This window comes from Urtica dioica, chromosome 5, assembly GCF_054948205.1.
Source record: "Urtica dioica subsp. dioica isolate 48M chromosome 5, U.dioica_male_clone48M_v1_H2, whole genome shotgun sequence".
NCBI lineage: Eukaryota > Viridiplantae > Streptophyta > Magnoliopsida > Rosales > Urticaceae > Urtica > Urtica dioica.
The window spans coordinates 43,488,594-43,504,950 of NC_142760.1; the positions used below are offsets into that span (position 1 = coordinate 43,488,594).

Genomic DNA, 16,357 nt, shown 5'->3' on the forward strand with positions numbered 1-16,357 from the left:
CACATACTCAAATGTGTAACCTCTAAATTTTTTCTTCTTCAAAGCTCAAACCTTTCCGTTCAATGTATATATGAATCCCCAATTCAGAGAACAAACCATATCCTCTTATTGCATCATGAAAAATGTCAAATACATAAGTCAAGGAATAGAATTACTATTGTTATTATTATTAGTATATAAATACAAAAGGCTTTTCTCTCTTTCTTTTTTTTCTTTCTTCATCAAACTATTAAACTAGCTAACTAACCTCTTCAGGGGTTTTGGCGACAATGGAGAGAGCGTGCAAACCACTCTCCAACTCTTCCTGCAAAAGGCCGTACACAAGCCTGTGTCTCTTCACCAAGCTCTTCCCTCTAAACTCCTCCGAAACCACCTTCACGTTGAAATGAGTCTCTCCGTCGGCCCCGCGGGCCCCGGCGTGGCCCGCGTGCTGATACGACACGTCATCGACTTCCAGCTCAGCGGGGCTCAGCTTCTCCGTCAGAATTTCCCTTATCCTCATCCCTCTCCTTCCCAACGGACCCGAATTATCGCTATCCGAATCGATTTCCATCGCTGCTTTCTCCGAATTGATCATCGAGCTCGGTTCATCGTCCTCTCCGAGACTCGAGCTTCGATCGGGATCGGAATCGGATCGAATCGTGCTCAATTCCTCGGGATTCTCGGCTCCGACGAGCAATTCCAGGGCTTTCCTCTGCATAAGCTTCAACATGTTGAGGAAGCCATTGTTCCTCGACGGAGTCAAGCTCTGGTGAAGCCCTAAGAGGATCACGAAGTCCGGCGAGACTCGGAGGATCTCGTCGACCGGTCTGCCGCTGAGTCCGTTGACCAGCAGAGCGGCGAGTCCTTTGGTGAGGACCGAGTCGGAATCGGCCTCGAAAACGACGTTCCTGTCCGAGTCGAGAAAAGCCCTAACCCATACCTGAGAGACGCAACCTTCGACCTTGTTCTTCTTCGTCTTGAATTCGCCGCTCAGAGGCTTCAGGTTTTTCCCGTAGAAGAGCAATTGCTCGTACTTGGCCTTCGGTTCCTGTACGGACTGGAAGAGCCTCACGATCTCCTGGAGCTTCGGAGGAAGGTCTTCCACGGCCTGGACGGAGCTCGGAGGTGAAGAGGAGGCCTTCAATGGCGGCGAGTTTGTGGCGATTCGCTCGAAGGCGATCGGTCGGAGGAATTTGAGGTTTTTTGAGGGGCTTTGAGAGAGTGAGGTGGTTCTGAGGCTAGGGATTTTGGTGGCGAAGAATATTCGCAAAGCTGAAGAGGAAGCCATAGCCATGGTTAGGGTTTAGCTGGTCTGAGAGAGAGAGTGAGAGATTCGATTTTCAGGGAGATGACGTATCTCTTCTCTTCCAGAAATAAAATAAAATAACTCAATTAACTAAAACAAAATTTGTCTAAAACGACGTGTCGTTTATTGGGATTTGGACGTGTATGTCTATTTTTTATTATTTTTGAAAGAGGCTTCGTTGTAAGTTTCTTTTTTTTTTTTTTTTTTTTTTGAGTAAGCTTCGTTGTAAGTTTCAAGGAGGGAAATTTTTTTAAAACATTTTTATAATTCATATAATGAGCCTATATAATGAAGTACTTGTTCAAAATGATACTCGTACACGACTATAAATTTGTAGGAAAATCTTAAAAGAGAAAAAGAGTGTCTTTTACTTCTCATTCATACAGAATATCTTGTTACAAACACGACAAGGTTTATAATTTGAAGAAAATAATAAAATATCATGACACTTCATTTTGTAATTATGATTCACCTATCAGGCTATCATGGTGACATTTATATATCAAATGAAAATGTGACAACCAAAAATATTAGGGTAAGCTTATACAACCATAAACAAAGGAAAATATGACAAACTATAATATGAGAGTAAAGCTTTCGTTTAATTTATTAACATTGATATATGCATGTTTAGAATCTTTAGATTAGTATTAGTATTAGACATACTAAATATTGGTCTAGTTTGTGTGCACCAAATTTGTATCCCTATGCCGTAACTCTTATTAAAATATTACGCTCATGCCATGCTTTTTTTGTTTTTCAAGGAGAATTTTGTGCTCACACTCGAGCTACTCAACTTAGTCCATGTCATGCGTATATTTTCAAGTCGAGGATATTATTTATCCCTTAAGTAATAAAGTTTCATGTTTATCATCAAATTAACCTTATATTTAATAAATTGTTACAAATATATCCCTTAATTATTGATACTATGTTTTGTCGAATATTAAGTTACTCTTACAAAACAAATAGACCAATTAACGGATAGATAGATTAAGCAATGAATAAATTAAAAAGGATTAACACTAATAAAGAAATAAAATTCATCAAATACAAAGGAAATCGATACTTGTATATAGAGCAACAAGTCAAGAAAAAGAGCCGAATTACATCTTTTATATTCATAATTACACATATATATTTTTCTCTCGGTTCAGTTCGTAATCAATGAATCATTCTTGCACTTATTTCTCCAAAGAGAAAATAAGAGCATACATATATCGATAAATAGATAGATAGATATACTCAAGATTGGTTAGTACTTGTAGCCCTTGACATACAAGCTCTCGGAAGCCAGGCCGCCGGAGGTATCTCCGCCGTATTTTCCGAGGGTGGCGTCGGAGTTGGCCTTGCAACGGACCAAGAAGGCCTGTTGGGCCTTGGCGACGTTGTCCTTGTTCCCGGCCCACGTCTTGAGGGTGCTCTGTTGTAGGGCCCGCCCGAAGGAGAAGGAGAGAGTCCACGGCTTCAACACGTCCAGTTTGTTCATCGCGTTCAGGTTCTGCGTCGCCTCTTCCTCGCTCTGCCCGCCCGACAAGAACACCACCCCCGGAACCGCCGGAGGAACCGTCCTCCGCAGAGCCCTCACCGTGTGCTCTGCTATCACCTCCGCCGCCACCTATACACACAAATGATATTGTCAAGAGCCATAGTTAAACTAGGATAGTAGGGCCGGTCCAAAGTACTATTTGACCTTAAGCAATAATAAAAATAAAAAATAGGACTTTTAAATACATATATGAAATATAAATAATAAATAAATTAGCTATATTTACACTTTTAAATTCTTATATACTCGACTTTTACTAAATATTTGGTAAATAGCCATAATAATTACGTAGCAACGTGTGGATGATTTACAATTTTCAAGTTCCCTCTTGATTTCGTAAATAACTTTTCGTAAATATTTGATAAATATTGCCTTATGATTATTTATCAAATATTTATCAAAGATTGACTAAATAACAATCTATACATTTAAATATGGCCATATATCTATTGGACCATATTTTAAATATGTTATAAAGAAAATGGACATTGTACATAGTAATTCCCTTTCAGGATCCTTTTTTCTATAGTAAAGAAAAATATTTGAGCCTTATTTTCACTAAAATTCTGAGGCCTTAGATCATGGCCTAAGTGACCTAGTACGTAGCTGGACCGGCCCTAAGATGTAGGATAAAGTAAATGAATATCCGCTCATACATCAAAAATTGTATGTGATAGTGTTTTCAAAATATATATTTTTTAAAAGGATATAAAACAACTACTATTATATAAAATGTTACATTTTAAAATATACCTTGGGGGAGTCGGAGCCGGGAGTGACCATGTTGGGCTTGAGAAGCGTGCCCTCGAGGAGGACATGGTGGTCATTGAGCGCCTTGTACACCGCCGCCAAAACCCTCTCTGTGGCGGCGGCGCACTGCTCGATGGAGTGGGACCCATCCGTCAAAATCTCCGGCTCCACGATCGGAACGAGGCCGTTCTCTTGGCATATCACTGCGTACCTCGCCAAGCCCCGAGCGTTCTCCTCCACCGCCAGCTCAGACGGCTCGCCCGACCCGATCTTGAGCACGGACCGCCACTTTGCGAACCGCGCGCCCGCTTTGTAGAACGCGGCGCAGCGCGACCCGAGGGAGTCGAGACCCTGAGTTGTGGTCTCTGACTCCGTCCCGGCGAGCTCCACGGTGCCCTTGTCGACCTTAAATTATAGGGTCGGACTCTCCGTCAGATGAGTAAAGCAATTGCTTTAGGCCTCTAATTAATTTAAAAGGCCTAAAATTTTCAATATTTTATATAGGCTACAAAACTCATTTTCTCTCATTTTTTTTTTTTTGGTCACTTTTTCATATAGGACATATCCCTATCTTTTTTTTTTAATTGTTAGTGGAGTGGAGAGATACACAAAATGAACAAACAACTCTTATTCTTGACTTTTAGGTTAATATCGTATTTTCAAGTATAACTATCATCAAGTATTTTCTTTTTACACAAAAAAAATGATTCATTTAAAAAAAAAAAAAAAAAAAATCCTGACCTTGATGCCGGGGACGACGCCGTGGGCGGAGAGGAGAGAGACGAAGGGCTTTCCGTCGGAGGAGTTTTGGTAGAGAGTCTCTTCGAAGAGGATTACGCCGGAGAGGCACGCCAGAGCTCCCGGAGCTGTGAAGAGAAGCTCTCGGAGGGCTTGCCGGTTGGCCTCGATGTTGTCCACGTTTATGCTCGACAGCCGTTTTCCGATCGTTCCCGTGCTCTCGTCCGCCGCCAGTATTCCTTTCCCCGGCGTCGCTATGTACTTCGCCGTCTTCATCAACTCCTCTGCACACAATTATTCACAATCATATACATATACCTATGTAATCAGGGACGAAGCCAGGATTTTAAGTGAGGAGGGACTAATATGCAAAAAAAATATTTGAAAGGGGCTAATTTGTAAAATTTTAGGGTAAAAAATAAAATAAAAATTCAAAAATGGGTAAAAATTGCAAAATAAAAAAAGTTGAGGGGGGGCTATAGCCCCCTCTGGCCTTAACGTGCCTTCGTGCCTGTATGTAATGTATGTATGTATGTACGTACGAGTAGGGTTTGATATTGTTCATGCATGAGACTACGAGAGTGTGACGAGTACGTGAAATATAGAGTATGATTGTGTAATGTATATATATCATGCCCTATAGTCTATAGTGTACGTAGTAGGAGTGAAATGAGGTAGAAATTTACCGGCGTACTTTCCGACAAAGGCCGACATGGTGGTATATCTATATCTATATATCTACGTGATTGTAGTATATAGTTGTGTGTGAAAGTGGATGACCAAGAAATAATAAACACAGACATTCATGGTATATATAGATAAGCTTATTGGGTTTGGGGTATTAAATTATAGATTAATAATCTAAAATGAAGAAGAATATACTCAATAGAATCTAATTCATGCATGAACGATACACGTGTCACGAGATAAGCCTAGCAAGGTTTATCATCGTGGGATAGAGCAATGAGTGATCACTATCGTATCCAAGTGGCAACTTCTCTATTCATCTCTCATTTTTGTGTGGAATACAATACACACTTTCTCATCCCTTTTTTTTCCTATCAAATTATCAAATAAATTTTTACTCACATTAGACAAACGACTACTTTTGGACACTACAATAACCTATGCATGTTAGAGACCCACTTTGTAGTATGTATGTAATTTTCATCAAACAAAAATATTGAAAAGAAGAAAAAAAAAATACTCATGATATCATTATATATATCGTGTTCGAAAAATACATATAACGTATAGTAGGGGAAGCCAAATATTCTCGCCTGCAAATAATAATAATATTTGGGTTCCGAGCTTATACATGCTAAAATAAAATAACGTGTAGCAAATTATTATGACAGCTGACTTGCTATATATAATATAGTATACCATAAGAGACACAAAGACACTCACTCATTGCCTTATGCCTAATGTAATTTGTCAATGTCCCAAAGAAAAAATGTTAAAACAAAAATCATAGAATGCCATTAAAAAAAATACCAAGACTCTTCCAAGTCAAAAATTTCTCTCATCTCTCAGGAAAAGGAAGAAGCCGGCAAAATCATATTTTGGGTCAAAATATCATGTCGAGGAGATATTTCCAACTGCTGATGAGTAAAAGGATAAGACTTTGTTGGATTGGACAAAATATATCAAGATAAGGAATTGGATTCTTTGTCTTGTTCTTGATATTCATTTTGCTCATTCGTCGTCTGTCCCGAAATATCTGTCCCCGAACTCTCCCATACCCGGAATGACACGATAATCGTCGTTCAAACCGATCTCAATCTCAGATGTCACAATCTTGATTCTTGGGTAGCTTTTGCACACCATGTGTATCCCTTGAGGAGCCTGGTCAAACGTTGTATTTATTTTTTAGCATATCAGTATTTTTTATGACTAACTCGGTCAAAAATTAGTAACATTTTTGACTTACGGATATGAGATTGAGGAATATGATGTTGGACTCCGGTACGCCCTTTCTTATGAGTAAAGAAATGGCCTTCACAGCCGAGTTTCCTGAAACATAAATCGCGGGCGATTAGAGTTAAAAAAACATAACTTGTATTGTAAAGTGAAACACAAAAACGGAGAGAAAAATCGCAAAACCTGTTCCTAAAATGGGATCCAATAGCAAGACATGTCTGTCCGAGATGTCTTGAGGTAGCTTCTCATAGATTAACTGTCGAGCCGAAAGAAAAAGAGTAAATCATACGTTAAGCTTTCGAACACGAAGCATGGAGAAGAAAGAGAAGGTCAAACCTGTTGACCATTGTCTCCTTCTCTATGGATAAGAATTTTCCCGATCTTGATACCTTTACAACACGCTCGCAGAGCATTTTCCATACTCTCACCGCTAGAACGAGGAGACGGATAAAGTTTAGTCTAATATGGAAAAAAGAGTGGACAAGAAAACAGAGAAAACCAGTCACAACGACCAATATTATACGTGAATTTATTTACCTCCGGATCACCGATACGCCGCATAGCCTCTTACAGAAGTCTACACCGGTATACACTGAACCTGCAACGTCATAATTAAACCCATCACAATTCTTCTTCCTTGCCAAAAATAAAATATAAATAATAATTCCATAATATTTATTCTTACCAGTAGGAGTGACCACCTGCTTTTCTGTAAATGGTAGATGTCCCAAGCCATGCTCAACTACCTAGTAGCGATTTAAAAGAGCAACGATAAATCACCGATGAGATTATAACGTGCCCTAATACTCAGATGCTTGAAGAGGAATATATATATATATATATATATATATATATATATATATATATATATATATATATATATATTAACCCACCAAACGAATCAACCGGTCAGCGTAGAAGACAAAATCATGTTTCGTTGTTTGAGAGTCACGTATGAGGGTGTGCATTCCCCTTATCTACATTGAACCCCAAAAAAAAAAAATTAGTTAAAATTAAAATTTATATTCAATTACATGTAGAGGAGATGACGGGGTTGAGCAGAAGATGAGTAACGGTGAGATATACCTGAAAAGTCGAGCTTATAACATATAAATTAGGATATATTTTACAAAGGTCGTGTTGGCCAAGCTTCGTTCGGATGTGTTGCACGATCAAATCGATCGCCACGTGGTTATCTCCTCCGCGAGGGATGATGATATCGGCGTATTTCTTTGTCGGAAGAATGAAGTCGTCGAAAGCGGGTTTCACAAACTTCGAGTACTTCATAAACAAAAGAGAAATAAAAATTATAAGCTCATTCTTCTTCACATAATTGGAGTAATTTTTTTAGGAATATTGAACCACCTGATCAAGAACTGCACCGATCTCCCGACCCCTCTCGACCGTGTCGCGTCTGATTCTCCTAGCCAGACGAACATCCGCATCTGCACTGGTGATTTTTACAATGTGAAGTTTCTCAACTCAGCAACACTGCGAAGCGACAATGGTGGCAGACTGGTAATTATTATTAATGACCTGTATCGACAAATATCTTCATGTTCATCAACTCTCGCACTCGAGGGTCGTGGAATATGAGAATGCCTTCTAATATAATGACGTCTGAAGGATTTACCTGCACGTTACATTTTGTTGCAATGAGGATGCGAGAACTCGAAACAGAGGTTAAGAATTAAAAAATAAATAAATAAAAAAAAACAAATGCACTGATAACGACATTTCAACTTTAGTACTAGTTTTATATCCTTTGCTTGAAAGTTAAGTGAAAAGGCTAGGAAAAGAAATTTGTATTCCACCCACTTGTCGAGAAGTTAATCATTATTACCCTTCTTGGTGGCACATTATTTCTGTAAGTCTTGAAGTCGTAGTTTGGAATATCTACTGCCTGCCCATTCCTCAACTTGTCCATCGAGGCCAACAGTTTATTAGTATCAAATGCATCTGCAAAAGTAGAAAAAATTCATATATTTTTTTTTAAAGATATATACGTTTGAAAAAAATATATGTTGTTAACATTGTCTTGTGTTATTATAGCTTAAAAGCTCAGATCCTATGTTCAAACTTCAACTGAACCAAAAGTGCACTCACCAGGATGGTCAAAATTGTAATCCTGCACTTGTTCAAGCTCTTCGTCACTTAAATCGTGATAGAATGAATCCTGAAACACACTCGTGTCGAGATACTTAGAAATAGAAAAATCATAAAGAAAAGGAAACATATAACTAGTGGGGTTTATTAAAAAAACAAATTGAAAAACAAAAAAGTTTGTCCATAGCATATCAGCTCATACAAATTTTCTATACTTGGTTATAATTTTCTATATGTTCAAAAGGAAAATGTGTAGATAACTGCAAAGAATACTTCAGAATGACAAGTGAAAAAAAAAAAAATTAAAAAATACACACACACACTCTTATATGATTTGAAATCACACACAGTGAGCTTGGAATATTTTGAGCAAAATGTTTACCTGGTTAACAAGAACAACGCGCTGGTCATGAAGTTGTTGTATAATCATATCACACACAGTGGTCTTACCAGACGCCGCTCCACCAGCAACACCTGCAAAGTGAAACATAATAAAATTAGGTTCTCATAATAATTAGTGGTTGGTTAAGGGGTGACTTTAGAATAGCTAGTAATACGTTATTTTGTGAATAGATTGGATTTCGAGAGAAGCTTAGGCTTTTGGGAGAGTTATGGGTTCTCTTGGGTACCCGGTTTTATCTTGTAATTCCTATCGTGAACAAACGTATCGAAACAGATCAAATAGGGAAAAAAAAAATAAAAAAATTAGAAATACCAATGACAAAAGGCTGTGAATGCATGTTGTTATTAGAAGAGCTTGTCTTTTTCTCCGCCTCTGAGCTGTGTCGCTGCGAACCGTTCATGTGAAAGCCGGAGAAATGAACGCCCGATGATGCTTCTATCATATCCATAACCGATTTGGTGCCCATATAGTAGACCTATCGTATCCACAATCAGGAACAACAAAACGAACCGATTTTAGCTAATGAACAAGCGAACCCTATAATCGATCCATTTACTCTATTACCAAACCAAGCCAACAGAAAGAAAAGAAACAAACTCGATTAAAAGCAATGATCTTCACACAGCATTAGCCATTCCTGCTCTTTATAAAATGAATATATATATATATATATATATATATATATATATATATATATATATATATAAAATAATAATAAAAAAAGGCCTTCCCTCTAACTTGAGTATTTAAAATCAGTAATCCAAATGCAGACAAGCGATTCAATAATTTCAGCTACCAAACAAGCAAAATACAGCCGTAAGGAATATGACTTGAATTTCAATTTTCTCATAACAATCTACGAATCACGCAAAAAGACGCCCAAAAAACTAAACAAAAAGAACGGTGTCGATTCCACAGAACTAGTTCTTCTTTCTTCCAATAATTAAAAAAGAAAAGATGCTCAACTTTTACCAGAAAATGATAAAAACAATCAAACTCACGGGAGAATATCGATACGTAGATCCAATGTGAACAACAAAAGAATCGATTCTTAACGCATCGCAGTCGTTGATCAGCCGAAAAAAAAACATTCAATCACCTTTTTTTTTATCTTGGCAATATTGAACTCGAATCAATCCAACGAAAAAGAAAAAGAGAAATCGAACGAAATGCGAGTCGTACCTTGAAAACTAGAGAACCGAGGATGATTCGAGAGAGAGTTCTTCTGATTGCGAGATTTCTGAGAGAAATACGGAGACAGTGAGAGAATGGAAGAAAAGAGTCTAAAATAGAACAGTGGGGTTTTTATATAGTGGGAGCGCCTAAAAATTAATATTATTATAATTAATACAAGTATCGATGTAATTAAATACTATTATTGCTAAATAGTCCTTTATAAAATGATGCATTGGGTGTCAAAGCTTTTTAATAAAATGAAATAAGTATTAATTAAATAAGCAGTAAATTTAATCGAAATGTCAATCGTTTCATCTAAGAATGGCAACGGCTACAGATATAAACGAGTACACTTAAATCGGTACCTGACCCATTAAAAAAATATATGTTAATCCGTACTTGTTTTTTCAAACAGATCGGGTAACAGGTAATTCCCGTCGGGTAGTTAGTGTAAAATTTCAATACCTGTTAATCCGGTTCACGATTAAAAAAAACTAAATGAAAATTAAAAAAATTAACCACTCATAGATACAAAACAAACAATTTAGAAATAGAAAAGTATATAATTTAAAAATAATAATAAATTTATAACGGGCCGGGTTAACGAGTCACTGGGTCGGATAAAGTTATATTTGTACCCGTAGCTGTACCCGTTTAAATGTTGACAGGTATTATCCGACCCATTTAGACCGGGTAACGGGCGAGTTAACAGACATCGAGTAATAATATCATCTCTATTTGATCCATTCAAACCAGTTAATTTTAAATAAAATTTTATATTTGGCTAAAAAAATTCAATTTTTAGAAGAGAGTAATGAACTTGTAGATTAAAGAATGTATCTAGAGTAATTATAATAATAGTATTTTTGTGGAGCCAAATTTTATAGTAACAAATTTTAACTATAAGATAAGCCATATCCTATAAATTACTATATTGTTGTCTAAATATTAAAGCAGGCTGTTAACTCTTTATAAAATTAAAAATATATATATATATCAAATTTTAACCGGTTAAAAATAATTGATTTATATTTATAATAAAAAAATATTGGTAGTAATTCATTGAGGATTAATTTTAACTGGTTAAAAAAGCAGTTAACCCTTTAGCTTAAAAACTACATTTTTTTTAAATAAGTTTTTGGGGGTATCTTTGGTATAAAAGAAAAGGACAAAATCTTTTGATCAAGGTTATCTTAATAAAATAGAAGTATCAAAATCACATCTCTCTTTAATAGAAAAAATTGCATAATTCGGTTTTTTTCTCATAAAAAATGCACATTTGAAAACTATATATATATATATATATATATATATATATATATATATATATATATTATTTAGCTGTTAATTAGTGTGTGTGGTTAACTTTGGATTCGACTTATTCTAAAGCAATTATCTATTGCCTTAAATTACACTTGATAAAATGGATTATGGTTTCAGAGACGAACATATATTTCACAAAAGTTCACGTATTTCTGCAAACAAGTCCTCAATTTCTTTATAAATTCACAAGAGGTCTCACTTAGCATACGATATTTTATTTTGATCTTTTCGAAATAACCCTTTCGTACGGATGCATAGTGGAGTGTGACAGCGAGATGACGGTGGTGAGATTTGGGCTCCATCGTGGCGCTGAATCGGACGTGGGTCCCACAACAACAATGATGAGAGTAAGGATTCCCTGCGGTACGCTGCAGTGTATTTATCGCTGCGATTCTGTTCTATTTTGGGACAACGTCGTATGCTTTCCCTTTGTCCTTTTGGAAATATAATATATTAGTATTACTATTTGAGCACACTTTTTCACACATCTATATGTCTCCCTTAAAAAAAAAAAAAAAAAAAAAGTTACAATAAATACATCAATTAAACTATATCAATTTTTTTTATGCTAGCAATTAAACTATATTAATTTGCTTACGTCTGTAATTGTTTAAGGAATATTCCTGGTCAGCTTATGTCGTGTGCCTCGTTGTCTTTAGTTACAACCATTCGTACGCTAATTTATAAAATACCATCCCTATGTTTTTATAGAATATAATAGCATCTTTTAATTGAGAAATTCCCGATTTAACAATATACTTTGGTAATTCAGAAAATTATTGTACATGATTTTATTAGATTATTTCATCAGATAGTATTAGTATTATTAATATGATCGAGCAAGTTAAACTTGTTCTACCATCGTAATATATATTTATACGAACAATAAAATTTGAAAAATATCGGGGTTGAATTATATTCTATGTATATATATAGAATAATTACGATGACTTAATGGTAAATGAATATATAAAAATAAAAAGCTAGTAGTAGTAGTGATAATAAGAAAATACTGATAACAAATATGAGAAACTATACTCGACCATGCCCCTTAAGATGTAGGAATCTCGTTTAGCATATACGATCTTGAACAACACAGTAAAGCGACGAGGTAAAGTTGTCAAGGATAATCTACTCACTTTTTTCCCTAAAAATATAAATTTATAATAATTAATCATTTTTGTTGAAGATTAATTAAACTTTTTTCTTACAAAAAAAAATATTAATTACAGACTTTATCCGAAAAATAATATTTTTTTATTAAATGAGTTTATTGTAGAAAGAAAGAGGAAAAGAGTCGAAAATGAGAGAGAGTGTTCCGAGACTTTGAATAATATTTTTTTATCTTTGATATGAAATTGTATATCCTATTTATACATATGGTGGATACATTAGTAGAGACTAAATACATGAGAGTGTAATAAATACGTGTAATAATTAAGCCTAAGAAATAGAGAATAATAAATATTACACAGATAACAGGACATAGAAAATAAGATGACAAATAAATGCAACACTTTTTCCCATGTGAGATGAGTTCCAAGATGTGACGAGGTGAAGCTTAGCTTAGACGAAGTGGTGAGGTGAAACTTAGGTGAAGTGACAAGGGAGAGCGAACTGCCGAGCTAGATTTCAACACTCCCCCTCAAGCTTGATTGTATATATTGAGAAGATCATGTTTGCTACATAGCTCTAGAATGTCGCTCGAGGAAGGGCTTTGGTGAGAATGTCAGCGAGCTGATGACCTGACGGAATGTATTCCATGTCGATAATTTCGGTTTCAAACCTTTCACTGATGAAGTATCGATCGATCTCGATATGTTTCATTCTGTCATGGTGAGTTGGATTTTTAGCTATGTGAGAGCGGCTTGATTATCACAAAAAAGCTTGATTGGACCTTCGATGATGATCTTGAGGTCATCGAGAACTCTCTTCAGCCAAATGTCTTCACATACTCCGCTTGCTAAAGACCTGAGCTCGGCTTTAGCACTACTTCTTGAGACAATAGACTTTTTCTTGCTTCGCCATGTAACAAGATTTCCCCAGACATATGTGCACATGCCTGATGTTGATCGTCTGTCTGGAACATATCCGGCCCAGTCCGCATCTGTGAACACTTTGACACCACGACTTCGTCTTTTCTTGAAGGAGAGACCAATCCCTGGGGCAGCTTTGAGATATTGGAGAATCCTCATAACTGCGTCCATGTGAGTTTTCGAAGGATTACTCGTGAACCGACTTACCATATTCACTGCGACTCCAATATCTGGTCTCGTGTGAGTGAGGTAGATGAGTTTTCCTACGAGCTGTTGAAATCTTTCTTTGTCGGTGGCGGCCTCAGTAGTGCGAGCTAGAAGTTTTACATTGGCATCCATCGGAGTGTCAACTGGTTTACAGCCAAGCATGCCAATTTCTTTTAGGAGATCCAAAGTGTACTTGCGCTGGGAAACAAAGATGTCATTTTCAGATCGAGCTACCTCCATGCCGATGAAGTATCGTAGGTTGCCGAGGTCCTTGCCCAGATTTGACATCTACATATGTCGTGTCTCATGCCAATTCCAAGGACCACGAGGTTGGACATCGAGAAAGGTTCTTCCTTGCTCTAGATTCATTTCGTTTTCGTCGTTGTTATGGTCATTTAGTGTATTCCAGAGGAGTCGTTTAGTACTCTAGGTTGCAAGTCATTTTCTTTCAATTACAAGCTCGGTCATTTTCTTTCAATTATAAGCTCAAGGTCTCACTACTTTATTTTTTGCCCGGAAATGAATTCTAATATTATATTACTCACAAGATGGCATAAATTTTTAAATTGAAAATACATTTACAAAATTGATTAGAGAATTACGATGTAGGGTAGGACGAAAAGATCACATGAGGTCTCAGTACGAGCACCAGTCGAGATCTCGTAACAAGGGTTGTAAGTTCAATGGAAAAATAAATCATTTATTCAAAATAATTCTCTTTTTTTTTTGTTTCATTTAACGAAAAGCCTCGAAAAATAATAGTGTTCTCGCAGCTTGAGACAAAGAGACCCACTTTCTCCTTTCTTTTTCACGTTGGTAGCTGATGCCATTTCTCGAAGGATTCACCGATATTCAGATCTGGGGCTGTTTCTCCCGCTCCATATTGGTGCTTCTTATCTGCATATAGCACACTTGTAATACGCCGATGATACCCTCGTTTCCAAGGAATTTGATAAACAAAAATGGGAGATTCTTCACAATATAGGCCAACAATTTTGTGGAGCCTCGAGGTTGAAGACCAACATCTTGAAGAGTTCTTTTATCGACATAAACATCTTGGAATCTGTTATGGAAGACTTGGCCGCTAATTTTTGGTTGTAAGGTGGATTCTTGGCCTATCACCTATCTAGGGGTTCCTCTCGGAGGTAATTCGAGGACCGAAGATTTCTAGACTCCAGTGATCGCCAAAGTTACTAAATGGCTCTCGGGGTGGCAGAGAGCTTTTTTTTATCTAATGGGGGAAAGCTCGTCCTCATCCATTCGGTTATCTCTCCATCCATAATCATTTTTGCTCCATTTTTAAAATGCCTACAGGAGTTTGTGCAACCATTAAGAGGTTGATCAAGGATTTCCTTTGGGAGGGTTTTGATGGTTGCAATTCAGTCCACTCGATAGCTAGGCCTCTTTGCTGCAAACCTAAAGTTTATGGGGTTTTAGGTATCGACAATATTGAATATTGTAATAAAGGGCTGCTAGCTAAATGGTTATGATGTTTCCTTCTAGAGATCGATTTCCTTTGGCATAAGGTTATCAAAGCCATTCATGGCACTATGGAGAATGGCTGGGATCCTGACCTGTCCATTAGGGATACATTCCAAAGTCCTTGAAAAATCTCTCTTTTCAATTTCATAAGATTTTTATGCTCGAGTTTCTTGGACAATGAAAGACGGCTCCGTAGTGCGTTTTTAGAAAGATCTGTGGCTCTTTATGATCCTCTCGAGTTTAAATTTGCCGGCCTCGCTCGCACTACCCAATCTGTTTACGCCACCGTCAATCACTTTGCTACGTCTTCCTCCTTTAATCCCAAAGACGTCACTTGGGATTCGAAACTTGACTATAAAGGAGACAGAGACAATCGAGTTGACGCACAAGCTTGATTCTGTTTTCATTTGACCAGGCATTCTTGACATGAGAGTGTGGCTCTCAACTTTCGAGGAGTTCTCCATTAAATCCATGACTGAGAACCTCTCCGCCCTGGAGACGGACCAAATTTCTCCTTATCACGAGTACATTTGGAAGGCTAAGGTTCCTTTCAAAGTTCAATTCTTCGACTGGCTTCTCTCTTGCGACAAACACAGCACTACCGACATTGTCCAACGTTGTAATCCCTACTAGCCGCTCTTCCCTTCCTGCTGTTTCCTACGTCTCGCTGCGTCTAAATCTCGAGATCATCTTTTTGTTTTGTGCATTGTAGCCAAATCGTTATGGGCTAAAGTCTCTATGTTTGTACTCCAAATCTGCTCCTCCCAATACATTCCCAAATCCGTGTCTTTAGTCTAATAGGACTAGAAAATCTCCCAAATGGAAACAAGTGGCTAGAACGATTTTTTGGCGATTTGCTGGGTATTTGGAATCAAAGAAATAGAAGCATTTTTTTACGATAATGCTTTCCCGATTGAGGACTTCTAGGACAATATCTTCAAAAGTATCTACTTATGGATCTCAACCTTTAATTCGGACTTCTCCAATTTTAGTCTTTCTGGTCTCTCCGAGATTAGCCTAGAGAGATCTAGCTTGTACTTTGCTTTGCTCTAGATGAAGCTTTCTTTCTTTTCTTTTTAATAAATTTTTGTTTCGCTTAAAAAAAAGTTTATGAAAGAGTTTATAATTTTTTTTTTTTTTATGTTTCCTAGTAACAGTTCGAAAAAGAAGGGATTCTATAAGTATCAAGAAGAAAAAGTATTCATGAACGCATTGTTTCAAGTTCAATTCTAGTGGAAATAAGAGGGCGTCGAAACAACCGATACATATAAAAAGTTGATTTTGTGTAGATACTTACTTTTGTCTAAACTTCTAAAAAAAATCATGAGCTCATTCCAAGGGTGCGCATAATATATATAGGGAAAATATCTAGAGTA

The 16,357-nt window shown here is 36.9% G+C and overlaps 3 protein-coding genes across 3 annotated transcripts; all 3 read right to left on the reverse strand.

Annotated features, from left to right (window-relative positions):
* Positions 1-4: 4 nt before the first annotated feature.
* On the reverse strand, positions 5-1,370 carry CPSUFE (chloroplast sulfur E). The gene has a single exon (XM_089616113.1). The coding sequence runs from the start codon at positions 1,274-1,276 to the stop codon at positions 239-241; it is 1,038 nt and encodes a 345-aa protein (XP_089472239.1). The 5' UTR covers positions 1,277-1,370; the 3' UTR covers positions 5-238.
* A 969-nt stretch (positions 1,371-2,339) lies between these two features.
* On the reverse strand, positions 2,340-5,371 carry LOC149398831 (fructose-bisphosphate aldolase 5, cytosolic-like). The gene is made up of 4 exons (XM_089615598.1): positions 5,012-5,371; positions 4,329-4,609; positions 3,591-3,992; positions 2,340-2,906 (listed from the first exon to the last, which is right to left on the reverse strand). The coding sequence occupies exons 1-4, from the start codon at positions 5,037-5,039 to the stop codon at positions 2,544-2,546; spliced, it is 1,074 nt and encodes a 357-aa protein (XP_089471724.1). The 5' UTR covers positions 5,040-5,371; the 3' UTR covers positions 2,340-2,543.
* Positions 5,372-5,519: 148 nt separating this feature from the next.
* On the reverse strand, positions 5,520-10,051 carry LOC149398832 (uridine kinase-like protein 3). Its single transcript, XM_089615596.1, has 15 exons — positions 9,940-10,051; positions 9,070-9,232; positions 8,737-8,828; positions 8,355-8,424; positions 8,092-8,207; positions 7,785-7,881; positions 7,614-7,693; positions 7,335-7,529; positions 7,142-7,225; positions 6,934-6,994; positions 6,786-6,846; positions 6,585-6,678; positions 6,432-6,504; positions 6,259-6,341; positions 5,520-6,173 (listed from the first exon to the last, which is right to left on the reverse strand). The coding sequence occupies exons 2-15, from the start codon at positions 9,221-9,223 to the stop codon at positions 6,024-6,026; spliced, it is 1,410 nt and encodes a 469-aa protein (XP_089471722.1). The 5' UTR covers positions 9,224-9,232; positions 9,940-10,051; the 3' UTR covers positions 5,520-6,023.
* Positions 10,052-16,357: the final 6,306 nt, after the last annotated feature.

Coding starts and splice junctions, on each gene's coding strand:
- CPSUFE (XM_089616113.1), bottom strand. CDS start 1,276: ATGGCTATGGCTTCCTCTTCAGCTTTGCGAATATTCTTCGCCACCAAA.
- LOC149398831 (XM_089615598.1), bottom strand. CDS start 5,039: ATGTCGGCCTTTGTCGGAAAGTACGCCG. Junction 4,610..5,011: donor CTTTGTCGGAAAGTACGCCG/GTAAATTTCTAC, acceptor AATTGTGTGCAG/AGGAGTTGATGAAGACGGCG. Junction 3,993..4,328: donor GCGTCGTCCCCGGCATCAAG/GTCAGGATTTTT, acceptor CTATAATTTAAG/GTCGACAAGGGCACCGTGGA.
- LOC149398832 (XM_089615596.1), bottom strand. CDS start 9,223: ATGGGCACCAAATCGGTTATGGATATGATAGAAGCATCATCGGGCGTT. Junction 8,425..8,736: donor GCGTTGTTCTTGTTAACCAG/GTAAACATTTTG, acceptor AGTGTGTTTCAG/GATTCATTCTATCACGATTT. Junction 6,174..6,258: donor TATTCCTCAATCTCATATCC/GTAAGTCAAAAA, acceptor ACGTTTGACCAG/GCTCCTCAAGGGATACACAT.